This window comes from Rhea americana, unplaced genomic scaffold, assembly GCF_003343005.1.
Source record: "Rhea americana isolate MKP2758 unplaced genomic scaffold, rheAme1 scaffold_4, whole genome shotgun sequence".
NCBI lineage: Eukaryota > Metazoa > Chordata > Aves > Rheiformes > Rheidae > Rhea > Rhea americana.
In genome coordinates this window covers 7,138,970-7,152,814 of record NW_028186534.1, presented here as the reverse complement: position 1 = coordinate 7,152,814, position 13,845 = coordinate 7,138,970, and the positions used below count along the sequence as shown (strand labels likewise).

The following is a 13,845-nucleotide window of genomic DNA, read 5'->3' as shown; positions in this document are numbered from 1 at the left end:
TAGTCATTTTATACCTCCCTGGTGATATAAAACATGATGTCAAAACCTTTTTTAATGGCCTGTGTGCCTTGTGGCAACATTATTTAGGTCCTATGAACATGTTATGTTGCATGTTAAATGCTGGATCAAGTTGTCACGAGAATATGTTCCACTTGGCAAACTTGATTAAAGCATGATGCCTTCCATTACTGCTTGTAAGCTATGCCACTCTCATGTTGCCCTGAAGAGACAGAAACACTCTGAAACCACTCAGTTTGTGTTATTCTCAAATTAGTTGCCTTTGCAATGGCAACATGCTATCAAGGATAACCTGTTGGCTGATTGATCTGGCAGAGACTGCAAATTAAAGACAATTGCTCATGACACACTCCAATGGCTTTGTAGATTCTGTTGAAATATTAATTTAGCTTTGCCATTTTAATTTAATTAAAGCTTGCTGGATTTTTTTCCATGCTGCATTTAAAGCTTTCATGGAATATGGATGGCAGTTGGGTTTTTTGTATCCTGCGGGAGTAATGATTCTTGCTTTTTTTCCCTTAATTTTATGAAGTGTTTTTGACTGCTTGCTTAAGCTAATAAGACTTAATATGGAACAGGCATTGATTTCGCATGAATTAATGGGCTTAGATAAATATAAAACTACCTATATACTGGACTGAAAATTGCTTAACAAAGATCTTCCTGTAAATGTATATTAGCACTCTTTAAAGTGTCACAATTTCCATATAAATCTCTATGATGGCAATAACATAGTGTACCCATTTTTTCTTTCAAATACTCATATTCAAAATTTTTCTTCTCAAGCAAATAGAGAAATTGGATATGTAGGCACCGTGTTATCAAAAGTACTGCAGCTCTGAATTTTTTTAAGTAAAGCCTTCTGTGTGTGATGAATTAAGCAAAGACATTTCTTGCAAGTAAGATAAGCAAAATCTGGAGTGATGAATGTAAAAAGCAGGCAGCTTGGAACAAATTGTTTTAAAAATATTACTTTTCATGCTCCTTGTTTTTGTTCTGGGTACTGAATTTCCTATCTTTTAATAGAACCAGGAATATCAGATTAATATTTCCCTAATGTTGTTCCAGGCCCTGTTTGTGAGATGATTTGTAGTAGTTTGTGGTATGCTGGGGTTCTGGATGCTGACAAAAATCTGCTCACAACTGAATGCTTGACCAATTAGATTAGCAGGAAATAATTGTAACTTCTCTAAATTTATTTTTGTCAGGAAAGAGATCAGTGTCATACCAACACTTACCTAACAGCATGCTACAAAAGCGGAGTTATGAAAGTCTTATTGGCAATGCACACTTTCGACCAAGTGACAAGAAGACTTGATCATTTACTTCAAGAAATGGTAAATAAACCTTTTGAACTAATTGTTACTTAAATATCGCTTTATCTACTTGTAACATCAAACATTGCTGCACAGTGTCATGAGACCTTGTGAAAGTCTGAACTAGAACATCTGAAAATATAACCCTCTCCCTCATTAAATGAAACAAATACTCTACTGAAGGTATTTGCTGTGTTCAAAATAATGAATGCCTGTTTTGATAAAAGGTGCCTGAATGTTTTTTTCCTAAAACAAATGAGAGGATTAACGTTACATATGATCATGCATTAAACGCTTTACAACACCACTGTAAAGTGTTCAATGGAAGGGCTTTCCCCTTTAGTACATGATGGGTGCAGAACTAGAAATGGGAGGAAGTGTCCATTGTCTAAAGTTCATGAATTCTGTTAGTCCCTAAGAAGTTATATATTTCTGAAAATTTAGGGATTACTCATTTTACAATTTTTGAAGGTTGCAAGAGTTACCTTGGACAGCAAGACTCTTTGTTTTGGTGGTTTACTGCGCAGAGAAGCAAAAGTTTCCTGATTAGTTCCTTGAGAATTTATCTTTGTGGGCTGGGTGAAGTTGGGCTTGATGAGGTTGTTCCTAATAGTTTTTTTTTTTTTTTTTTGGCCTGTGTGAGGGATGCGCATAGCCTCGTAGGGAAACAGGTCAATTGAAAAGAATTAGCTGATGCTCTGAATTCCCCTGCTTCAGCTCTTTGTTTTGGGAGCGGTAGCTCAGAACTTCACAACCTCATTGTGTTTGCAGGGTTCTTAGCTGCTGAGTAGATAAGCAGTCTATAAGACTATAAATAAATGTATGTATGGTTTGGAGTCTTTTTTTTTTTTTTTTATGTGTTGATGGGAAATCTGCCCGCTGCCGCTTTGTAGCGTTTGAAGAGCAGTTCTGCGGGGAACTTTCCAAAAAACTTTGGAAACAGTCTTTAATGTGGAGCCACAGATCATTCTTCTCTAATTCTTTCTGAGATTCATTCAAATTTAAGCAGATTCCTCTTCAGGACTATAGCACACTGGACCAGTGTGCAGTATTTTACAGAAAGATTTTAAATATTTCTGGGGAGCAAAACTGTCTTACCTATTGTTGACAGCTTTTGAAATATTTTGCTTTATTTTTTTGATATTCTTCTAATTTTACTGCTTTTATTCTCCCTTACTAAGCATATTTTTACCTAGTTCTGCTTTTTTAAGCTAACTCAACTTCCTGCTTGTATTTCTACTTGAAGCTTGAGTATCTGTAAAAGCAGACTTGATTGGTGGCTCTTATTTGTTACGAAATAGAAGGTGCAGACCTTATATAGCAATATTAATTTCTGCATAGGGTTATGGAAGACTGCATAGAAATTCTCTTTATGCTTTCAAGATGTTTCTTCCCCCCACCAAAAAAGTGCATTATATTATTTTATAATTTTATGCTACAAAACTCTCTTTGGTTTGTTTTAGGTCTGAGGACACAAGTGCATGTGCTATGGAGTTATACCTGCAGTTCATCCCTTGAGAAAAATGAATGGTGAAAGCTACTGAACTAAGCTGTGATTGTACTGTATATAAAAACACTACAGTTTTATAGTACTGGTTCTGTTAACATTTTGTACCAAATAGCCATAAAAAGTAGTCTAAACAATTGGATTATGAAGGTGTATGGAGAATGTATATCTTGACATTGAATATTTTTCATTAGAATTAATTGACCAAATATTAGGTAGGAATTATATTTTTACATACTTGAGCGCTGCTGAAAAAGTTTCTCTTTGAAAGAATATATAATCCTTGCACCTCAGGTAAACTGTAAATACTGAAGTTGAAATCCTGTTAGCTTAATGCTCCTTTTCACAAAGGTGAAAGTTTCTCATCTGTTTTTTTTTCTGTTGAACTACGTTAGTTTTGAAAAACAATTTCCAAATAAACTGTCTGAAACTGTTCAGTTTATAAATGTTGTGAACATCAAAGCAACGGTGCTGACATTATGCTGATATGCCTTGTATATGTTAAGACCATAATGTGTTGGAGGGATCTGTTTCCTGGGAGTTGTTTCCAGCATGTTTTTAAAAGCAAGGATGAAGCAATGCTTGACGTTTGGATTTGTCAGTGTGGTGTTCCTGAAATACGGTTGGATTCTTGTACTGGCATTGGTTGCTCTTTTTGAAAGAAATCTCTTAAATGAACATCTCTAGCAACCTAAGAAAACTTCTATGGCAGAAAATACATAGGACTTGCATGAGGAACGATACTAATCTAAATATTTCAAATGTTTAGATTTTTATTAAACTCAATACAATTACCTTTAGAGGAAAACTTCTTTGCACCTTTGTCCAAACTATAGTAAAGTCATGAACAAACAGGCTTGCAATATGAATATGGGATCTACAGACTTCAGAAAGGGATGTGGCTATGGTGTAACCTGCTTGACTGTGCTTGGAAGCTTCTTGATGTCTGTTTTTAGCGTCTGCTGGGTGTTTGAAATAAGAAATGACCTGTTGATGGCAGAATCTCTCTTTTTATTCTTATTTTTTTGCAAAGACAACAAGAGTTTTTCCTAATGCACATGCAGTTTAATTTTTGTAAAGGGAAGATGGCCAGTTACCAGCCAGTAAAGCAAAATTGTTGCATATTTTGACTTGTGTTCCTAGTTGCTTCTCATAAAGCCTGTAGCTAAGAGTTGATTTCTTCTGTACCTGGCTTTGACTTCCATATATTTTAGTAAAACAAAAAATGGAAAATTTTGCACTGTTCATTTTATTCTCTTCCCTCATGCATCAAATGTAAAATAGCAAAACCTAGAAACTCTTGTTTTTTCATTATGCAACTTGACATGTTCTAGTTGTATGTCTTAGTTCCTGTATATGGGACCTAATTTTAATGTCTCTGTAAACTGGCGATGTAATGAAGTGCTGTGTATCAGGAAATTGTACACTATTTACCTTTTTTCCTGTTCATAAGCTGAGCCATATGTACATAATCTAGATTTTTGTTTTCCTAGTTTTGCACTTTTATAGCCTATTTTTTGAAGATGAATTCACTTGGAAAATGGTTAATCTATTTTTTTGCGTGATCTTTCAATGAGTCTTAGAGAATGCATGCTGTAACTATCATCTATATGCCTTATGGGGTTCTGTGATTAAAATGTGTGCTGGGCTGTGTTAAGAAAGTTAAGCAAACAGGCTTATGACTTGTTTGTGGTTTGTTTTTAATCTCCCTTCATGCTGGTACAGTTTCCTCCAAGGCTTTTTTTTATTAGATAACTTGGGGATGGAATGGAAAATGGACATGAAGACTCTATTTCATGGCAGCACAGCCCTGTACTTCAGAATACACTTTGCCCATCAGTATTAACTATTGGGATACTACTGGTTTTGTATGTTTCTTTGGAGATAACAGTGCATATATAGAGGTACAAGTTGTTGATTTTTTTTTGTCTATGTATTTATTTCATTCCATTTTGTTTTATTTTAATTGTTGAAACCGGAAGTCGTCAAGCAGTAGGCACACATTACTCATTTAATTTATGATGTATTTCACTTTAGTTGACTATATTATTACATGTGGATGTAAATATAGACTTGATGTTTTGCAAAACTGGTTTCTGTGTCTTGCTTTTAAAACTAGTTGCCTGGAATTGTGTGTTCACTTGACCCTTCATCATACTCGCACCCTTGTGGGAGGGGGACAAGGAGAACCCAAATTCATACACTGTTCAGTCACTCATGAAAATACTGAGTCACTTCCCAGAAAACCCAACTGTGAGGCCAAGAAGAGAACTCTTTAAATAATGAAGAAACATCTTGTTTCTTCCCCTTAGTTATTTTCCTTCAGCAAAGGAGCTTGGCTCTATTGTATGTTGTCTTTGTGATCATGGGAAGAAAAGATGTAACAAGCAAGAGACCTTCTCTGAGACTTCAGAAGTAGAATGGGTTTAAGTCATCTTTGAAATAATCTTTCTAAAACATTTTTGCAGATTTTTTCAGAAACTTCTGAGAAGTTTTCTGATGCATTCTTAGAACTCAACTGAGATTTCAGACCTTAGCAACACCTCTGTCTCAAAAACAGATTACGAACAGGGAGATGACAGCTAGAAATCATGTCAGAGGCAACTGCTTCCTTAGGAATTCACTAGATCCCAAAGCAGATCCAGTGCCTTTAAGGGTGTGTGTATGAATGACCTGAGCCTCTGTGGCATCACATGTTAACTTTTGATTTCTGTGCTACGCTGGCATTTGTGGCTGTGATTTCTCCTGTTTGTAGAAGCAGTCTAGACCAACTTGACTAAGCAAAAGCAGTGCTGGTGAGGGGGAAAAAAGACTCTTAAAGAGCTTAAGAGCCAAATGATGTGAGAGTCTGTCACTTGCTTTGGAAATAGCAAGTTGTTACAGTATCTGTGGTACCCAAATGATGGTTTTGGAGTCTTAAAACTAAGACATTCAGCGGAGCTTATGTGAACATGACTGTGAAGAAATTTCATCTGTGTAATGCTGAATGACAGTGTTGTAGAGGGGATGTGAGAAATAAGTGTGAGCTCTGCAAGTGGTCTTGACTGTTAACCATATTTTCCCTTTGGTACCTCTAGGGAGTGCTAAGTACCTTTCCCTCCAATCTTAGTAGCTTCAGGTAAGCTGCCCTGACTTACAAAAAAATAGATGTGCGTTCCATGGGTTTGGGGGTGTCAAGTGCCTACATTGCCATACTAGATTGTCAGCTATGCAAGCTGCTTTTAAAGTGTATTGAATATAAATGTCACTTTTAAGGGAAAGTCTCACTAGTTGATCAAGAGAAGGAATATTGAAGATACTGAACCACTACAAGGATATTCAACTGAAGATTCAGAAGTCATTTGGCTTTATCTCTTGCATCTTCAAAAAGTGAGGGGTTTTAGAGTTTTTATTTTGGTTTTATCCTACCTGTATTATAACTTTTTAAGCTGTGAGATGATATTAAAATTACTAAAGCTTGCATCTAGTTCCTTGGAGATAAATATTGTTCCTAACTTAAGCTGGGTTAATTGAAAGTTTGAGACTAGTCTTTGGTGAAGGCTAAAATCAAAAAGAAAATGAGTCAGTGAATAAATCTAGGGTGTCTTTTCACTGTCTGTGATGCTAAAGGTCCTTTAGTCCCACAGGGATATGGGAGATGTGCTCCTGACCTGATGCTCTGCTTGAATTTCCCTCCAGCCCTGTGGTAACGAGTTGGCATAATAACCTGCAAAGTGCTGTGTCCTGTTCCTTTCCTCCAAGTATGGTATTAGAGGAATTTGAATCTCTAAAATACTAGGATACATAACTAAAACAGTGTTTCTTTAGAGTAATTATAACTGTTCAGATCATTTGGTTGGTAGCATTAATTGTAAACTCTTGTCTGAGGGACCTTGTTAGGGTTTTAATGAATTGACAATAAGATAGTTAAAGGAGTACTGTGCCTCTTTAATTTAGGAGGAGGCAACATCATATTTTTGTATTAGGAGGATCTAAATCGCAACAGTTTCCTCTTCCCCCTCTTTGTAAAAGAGGAAAATAAGCAAGTATGTTGTTACTGAGCAGATTTCTCTGCTCATTTGCACCCACTTAAGAAAAGTGCATTTAATTAGGATTAGCAAGTCTCTAAATTGCAGATGGTTCTCAGGGGAAAAAATAGTTATGAGTGCATTCATGACATTAAAATCAGTACATTTAATTCAATTTAGTCTTAATACTAATTCATAATATCTAAAGTAGTTGCTATAGAAGATATTCACATGACTTAAGATTACGACAGAAAATGAGATCTATCGTTTGTAAACATGCTGCAGCATGCCTAGCTTGTGTAATTATGCAGATTGAGTAATTGTACATGCTAATTACAAGTGTCCATTCTGCCATGTGCTGTTATCTAAATGGGGGTCTGTTGTGTGATGTGCAGGTTTATTCAGTTTGGAGTTGGGCCTTACGTGGAATACTGCAAAAAATCAGGTGCTGCTAGTAGCTATTGGCGTACAACTCCAGACTGAGCAGTCTGAGCATTAGGAAACAAATTCTGCCTTCAGCTTAGCATGTTTCGGAGCCGCGTACTCATCCCTGTTCTGGCCACGCACCTGTGAGTACAGCGTCGCTCGTTCTTTGAAGGACCCAAACGTAAGGACGTGGTGTCTTCCCAGATCATCTGTTCTTATTTCCGTTTTTGTCTCCTGCTGAGGCGAGCTTGATGGGCTTAGGGCAGATTTAGCAGCTTTTTCTTCCTTCCGGGCAAGCGCAGGTCCTTACGTTTGCTCTCCACGGAGCCAGCAGTCCAGGCCTTGCTCAGCACGAGGCGGCTCTGAATTTTGAGGATGGAAAGATTTTGCTTGGTGGAGGGGGTTTGGCTAAGACGTAGCACGGTCTCAGCGTCTTACTGTTGTCAGAAGCGGCTGCCTTCGCTCTCCCTACGCACCTCCCCGTGCGTCGTCGGGGTCGGSGCGCGCGGGACAGCTCCTTGCCCTTCTCTAAGCGAGGGTGGTGAGGATTTCCACCTCCACCACTCGGAGCTTCGCCCCTGCTGCTGGTCAGCGCTTCACAAGGGCCTCGCGGCTTCTGCGAGAAGGGGCAAGATCGTCGTCCGCAGGCCGGCCGGGACGCGCCGACGAGTATCCCTCCCTCCCTCTCCTTCCCAGGGCAGCGGTCGGTGCCGCAGCGCGCGCAGAGAGGTGGTTTCGGCGGTTTCGGCCGACAGGATGCCCGAAAGGGGCTCCCAGCTTAGCGGCTCCGTGTAGGCGGGGTGTCCGTCTGTCCGCTGCCATCGGGAGCCGCGCGCGCCCGGCTGCGGCGCCGCCGGGCCGAGCGGCCAGCGCGGCTCCGAGCTGCCCGTCCTCGGGCCGAGTTCGCCTTAGAGCCCTCGACTAACTAGCAATTGCATAGATGTGGATAAAAATAAAACAAACGGAGCTGGCCCAGAATACCCTGACCATGCGAACGGGTCCTGACCTATTTAATAACCCGGGCAGCAGAAATCACGAGGGCAACCACAAAACTCCCCTGACGAGCGAGAGGAACCAGAGGAAATCCATAGACGCAGAGATGTTATCTCTGATTTACTCTTCTCGGCCCTATCAATATTTACTAAACGTGTTGCTACCGAGCAGATTTAGTGTGTGTTTTAGCTGCCGGCTACCATTATTTTTTACTGCTCAAGATTTTATGATTAAGCGATGTGTTATATAATGTGGTATACGTCACTTCGAGACCGCCGTTTCTCTGACTGAATTTTAAGTGTGAAACTCCTTTCGCATGAGCAAAACTGGGTAATAATTACAAATAACTGTGGAATACTTTGGTATTTAAAACTCATTTTACACTCTAAAATGTTTTCGTTCTTCACTGTGAAAGTCATGATCAAACGCAATTGCTATTTTTTTTTTTTCCTATTGAATAATTATTTTGGAAGAACCTTTCTCTGTTCCTCCGTCTCTGGCGCAGTTCGCGGGCACAAGGGGCAAACACCGAACGCAGGAGCCTGGGTGGGCCAGGAGCGCGGCAGCGCCGGCGTCCGGCAGAGCCTGCTCGCAGCGCGGGAGAGCTCTGTCCCCAGAGGAGATGTGCTGTTTTCCCGATGGGCTCCAGAGGCCTGAGCTGAGCGTCTTTAAAGCGCCGGCAGAGCTGTTCGCGGATGGAGTTTGCTATTCGAAAGATCTGCTTCCCCCCTCCTGTAACGCAGCCTGACGGCTGCTTTTCGAGGCTCGAGAGCGTCTCGTGTTGTTAACTTAGCCAGAACGTGCTCTGGGACGAGTTTATCCAGAGCTATTGGTATTTCATTAGTTACCTCAGAAAAAACAAGCAAACAAATTCCTCAAAACACTTGTAATGTTGTTCAGGTTTCGCTAACCAAACGGGAATATCTGAATGTCCTATTGCAAATAAATTCATTTTTCTTTCTTTTTGGTCAGTGATTTGGGGCGCTGGAATTAGTGTCCATCTTGGGACGCCTTAATGACACTCAGAAAGCTGCTGTCAGGGAATTTAATTGCGACTGCTATAAAAATAAAGAGCAATGATATTCTACAAGCAGAAAGGGCTTCTTGGTGGAGAGCCAGCTGTGCTGAGGAACTGTAATAGCAATATTTGCATCACTGTAAATTAGAGTATTACCCTACAACTAGCATCCCTTTCTAGAAAAAATAGACTTCACGTTTAGGTATGGTTCTCCGGGCAATATTTCTTTTATTTAATTTAACGCTTCCTGCGCCGTGGCCCCTGCCCCGGCACAGCAGCCCTGCGGCGCGGCACGAGGCGGCGTTTCCCGTGCCAGGACCCGAAGTGCTGGCGGTCGGGAACCGAGCTGAGCTCGCGCGTTTAGGGTGGAAAGGGTTGGAGGCGGCGTTCTGGAGAGCGCGGCCAGAGCGCGCGGGGACGTTTCCGCGCCGGCGGAGGGTGCGGAGGGGCCGCCGGGCTCGCCCGCTCTCCGCGGGGCTCGAGGGGCTCCGCGGGGCTCGCGAGCGGCCGCGGCGTCGCCGGCCCCCGCGCCGCGGCTCGGCCGGGCGAAGCCGCGGGGCCGACGCGCGGGGAGCAAGCCTGTGCTGGCCGACAGCAAGACAAATGGGATGATCTAATAGTCCTTTTCCATCTCTAAGTTTTATGATTCATTTGTTATTTTAGCCATCTATATATATTTTTTTATTTTACCCTGGAGGGGTTCCTTGAAATGTGTGCAATATATTCCTTAAAAAAAAAAAAAGAAAAAGAAAAATCACTTAAAAAAAGAAAAAAAAAGTGGTACTGGAGGCACTGTCTCCCAAGCGGATTAGCTGTGTAACTGTGCGGCGCGGGGAGGCTGGAGGCCGGCCGGCGGCGGGCGGCCGCGGGGCGAGGACGGTGCCCCGCTCCTGGCCCCCCCAGGCCTCGGGGTCGCTGGGGCTGAGCACTGTGGAACTCGGTGCACCGCAGCAGGCAATGCGGCGCTGGGGCTGCCGGAAGGGCCGCTGCTCCCACGAGCAACCCGTGCAGCACGCCGTGCCCCAAGCAATGCGTTGTGCCCCAAGCAACACACTGTGCCCTGTGCAGCACACCGTGCCCCGAGCAACACGCTGTGCCCCGTGCAGCACACCATGCCCCATGCAGCACACCGTGCCCCGAGCAACACACTGTGCCCCGTGCAGCACACCATGCCCCGAGCAACACGCCGTGCCCCGTGCAGCACACCATGCCCCATGCAGCATGCCATGCCCCAAGCAACATGCCATGCCCCAAGCAACATGCTGTGCCCCGTGCTGCACGCTGTGCCCCAAACAACACGATGTGCCCCATGCAGCATGCCGTGCCCCAAGCAACATGCTGTGCCCCGTGCTGCACGCTGTGCCCCAAGCAACACGATGTGCCCCATGCAGCATGTCATGCCCCAAGCAACATGCCGTGCCCCAAGCAATGCGTTGTGCCCCATGCAGCATGCCATGCCCCCAGCAACACACGCTGTGCCCCATGCAGCACACTGTGCCCCAAGCAACATGCTGTGCCCCGTGCTGCATGCTGTGCCCTGCAGTGCACACCACGCGTCGAGTGACGGAGCATGCCCTGTGCAACACACCGTGCCCCATGTGTGCACCAGGCTCCGTGCGTGCACCACACTCCATGTGTGCACCATGCCCCTGGGTGCACACCACTCTGTGCGTGCCCCACGCCCCGTGTGTGCCCCACGCCCCGTGTGTGCCCCGAGCTCGCGTGAGCTGCACTGCAGCCGGTGCCATCGCTAACCCGCGAGAAACGGGCTGGCGAAGCCCGGCGAGAGAAAGGAAAAGCTATGCGGAAACACGCTGGAGTTGGATTTTTCTTTTCTTTCTTTTTTTCTTTTTTTTCCCCCAATGATTATTATTTAAGGGAAGGGAGGCTGCTAGAAATTATACATGAGTTTTACTGAAATAGGCACATTCCTGTGGTTTTTACTCCCACCACCTCGCCAGGTCAGTCTTTTCTTTCTCTGTATAGAACGAAAGGGGGGGGGGAAGGAAGAAAGAAAAAACACACAAAAATCAATCCATCAAATGTCATTACAGATTTATTAAGCCTGATGTAGAAAGACTTTTAACAGTAACATCTTCAGAAAGCATAAAAAGAGCACTTCTGTTCAGTCTTGTGCTTTGAAAATCTAAATATATTTTTATCATATAAATAATTCTTTTCATGTTTTAAGTGCATCTGTTTTTTTTTTTTCCTTTTCAAATTTCCATTTTACAATTGGCCAAAACTGAAGTCTGCATTGACTGAAATGAAGCCATTTGCAAAGCTAATGATGTTGTGCAGCACGTCTATGGCGAGCCGTATCAGCTAGATTTCAGAAAGGTAGTTCAATGAGTGCAGCATTAAAATGAGGGACAGCCTCCAGCAAAATCATAATTGAACACACCCAAGTCCTTAATGTCTGCAGTTGGGTTTCCTGATGCAAATTACGATAACATTTCAGATGTGAACAGGCGCTTTCCAATAACTGCAGTGGAAAAGAGACATTTTATGCCACAAAGGAAAGAATTACCATGTTTAAAAATGTAAATAATATATGTATAGAAACCTTTTTTATGGAAATGAGGCATTCAGGATTATGTGAACAGTTTGGGCTATTTTTTTTTCCCCCTCTTAAACACAACAGATAAAGATGTGTGATCTATTATTCAGGGCTTTAATTACAGTTCTAAAACTGCAGTGATTTTATTAAAAGAAAAAAATCCCTGGGCATAAAAAGTAATGTTTTCTGTGGCAAAGTTGAGAGATTTATTATTATTATTTTTTTTTACAATATATTTGCTGTGGTAAAAATGCAGAACAAAAAAAAAATCACAGTTGATGATAGAATTCAATGCTGCAAAATCATACACAGAAATATGTCTTAAATGCACAGGAATACAGTTGTCTTCTTGTAAGTCAGAAAAGGCCTTAGATAAATAGGTTTGACCTGATTTAAATTTAATGAGATACATAGTCCTGATTGTTAATAATTGGTTTGGGGGAACCCAAAACAATAAAAGCAGTAATCTCCTCTAGTATAAATTATACGAATTTATTTAGCAATCAACCAAAGGAAAAAAAATGCCATTAACATTTTCAATTTGTTTAGTTTAAGTTAGCTATTAGAAGCAAATAATTTGAAGCAAAATTGCCAGCTAGGCTTTGAGCGAGACAGCAAACGGTGGGAAGACGCGAATCTGTGCTGAGTGGTCTGGACCACTAGGTGGTAGAATCCTCCTGGCAGAGAGGGGCTTCCCGCTGCAAGGAGCGTTCGCAAGCATCAAAACCAAGTGAAACATGGTTTTGATTAAAATAGCCTGTTGGCTCAATAATCTTAGTAATTTTAAAAACATCCTTAATGTGGAAGAAGAACACTGTAATGTCAGAAATGGCCTTGGGGCCCATTATAAACAGCAACAAAATAAATAAGGAGAAGAAATGAGGGGTCATGAAAACAAAATTAAGCTAATGTTTCAAATTTTGACAATTATGAATTGTTCCTCTAAGAAGACATTAAAAAAATTCAGGCACTATTAGATAAAATACAAAGAGAATAATTGTACATGTATGAGTTTTCCCATGGGACTAAGCATGCTTTAAAAGCAAAACTCGCCTTAGGTTTCCCCTTGCCCCCCGCCCCCCTTTCTAGCCAGCAACCGGCAGGTCTCATGCAAACACAGACTTGCTTCTCAGAGTTCCTCCAGAAACTCATCTCTAAATCCTTTATGAAACATTAAAAGATGATGACCAAGAAAAAACAAACGGAAAAAATTACAAGCATAGTTTCTGTACAAAAAAAAAAAAAATCCCCTGTCATGGACCAATTTTTGTAGGAAACAGAAACAAGCAAATATAACAAAATCTGTGTTCATAACATGGCAATATATTCAATATATACAAATATGTACAGTATAAAAATGCATCAAAGGTGTACGTTTTCATCGGTGCAAGCTGCAGGCGGCCGGGGCCCCGTGCTGCCCGGCCCAGCGCTGCCCGGCCCGTACAGCCCCGCGCTGCCCGGCCGCGGGCGGTCAGGCCTGTATGGCCCCGAGCTGCCCGGCCCAGCGCTGCCTGGCCCACACGGCCCCGCGCTGCCCGGCCGCGGGCGGTCCGGCCTGTACAGCCCCGCGCTGCCAGACCCACACGGCCCTGCGCTGCCCGGCCGCGAGCGGTCCGGCCCGTACAGCCCCGCACTGCCTGGCCCTGCGCTGCCCGGCCCGTACAGCCCCGCGCTGCCCGGCCGCGGGCGGTCAGGCCTGTATGGCCCCGAGCTGCCCGGCCCAGCGCTGCCTGGCCCACACGGCCCCGCGCTGCCCGGCCATGGGCAGTCCGGCCCGTACGGCCCCGCGCTGCCCGGCCGCGGGCGGTCCGGCCCGTACAGCCCAGCACTGCCCGGCTGCGGGCGGTCCGGCCCGTCCAGCCCCCGGCAGCGCAGCAGCGCCGAGCCGCCTGGCAGGGCCGCCGCTGCGACGGCTCCCTCAGAGGGGTCCCGTTTGCGTTGTTAATATAAAAAATGCGTTTAATCTTTCCTTTTCACGATTTGTCGTGTTTTTTTTTTAT

General features: G+C 43.3%; 1 protein-coding gene across 3 annotated transcripts in view; it reads left to right on the top strand.

The window, feature by feature from the left end:
* Nucleotides 1-4,930, top strand: part of ZNF217 (zinc finger protein 217) — a 28,474-nt gene extending 23,544 nt beyond the window's left edge. For all 3 annotated transcript variants that reach the window (XM_085314078.1, XM_085314076.1, XM_085314077.1), the window contains 2 exons: nt 1,227-1,355; nt 2,798-4,930. In XM_085314078.1, the coding sequence (XP_085170204.1) occupies nt 1,227-1,336 (110 nt within the window). In that variant the 3' untranslated portion in view covers nt 1,337-1,355; nt 2,798-4,930. The remainder of the gene's footprint in view (nt 1-1,226; nt 1,356-2,797) is intronic.
* The last annotated feature ends 8,915 nt before the right edge of the window (nt 4,931-13,845 follow it).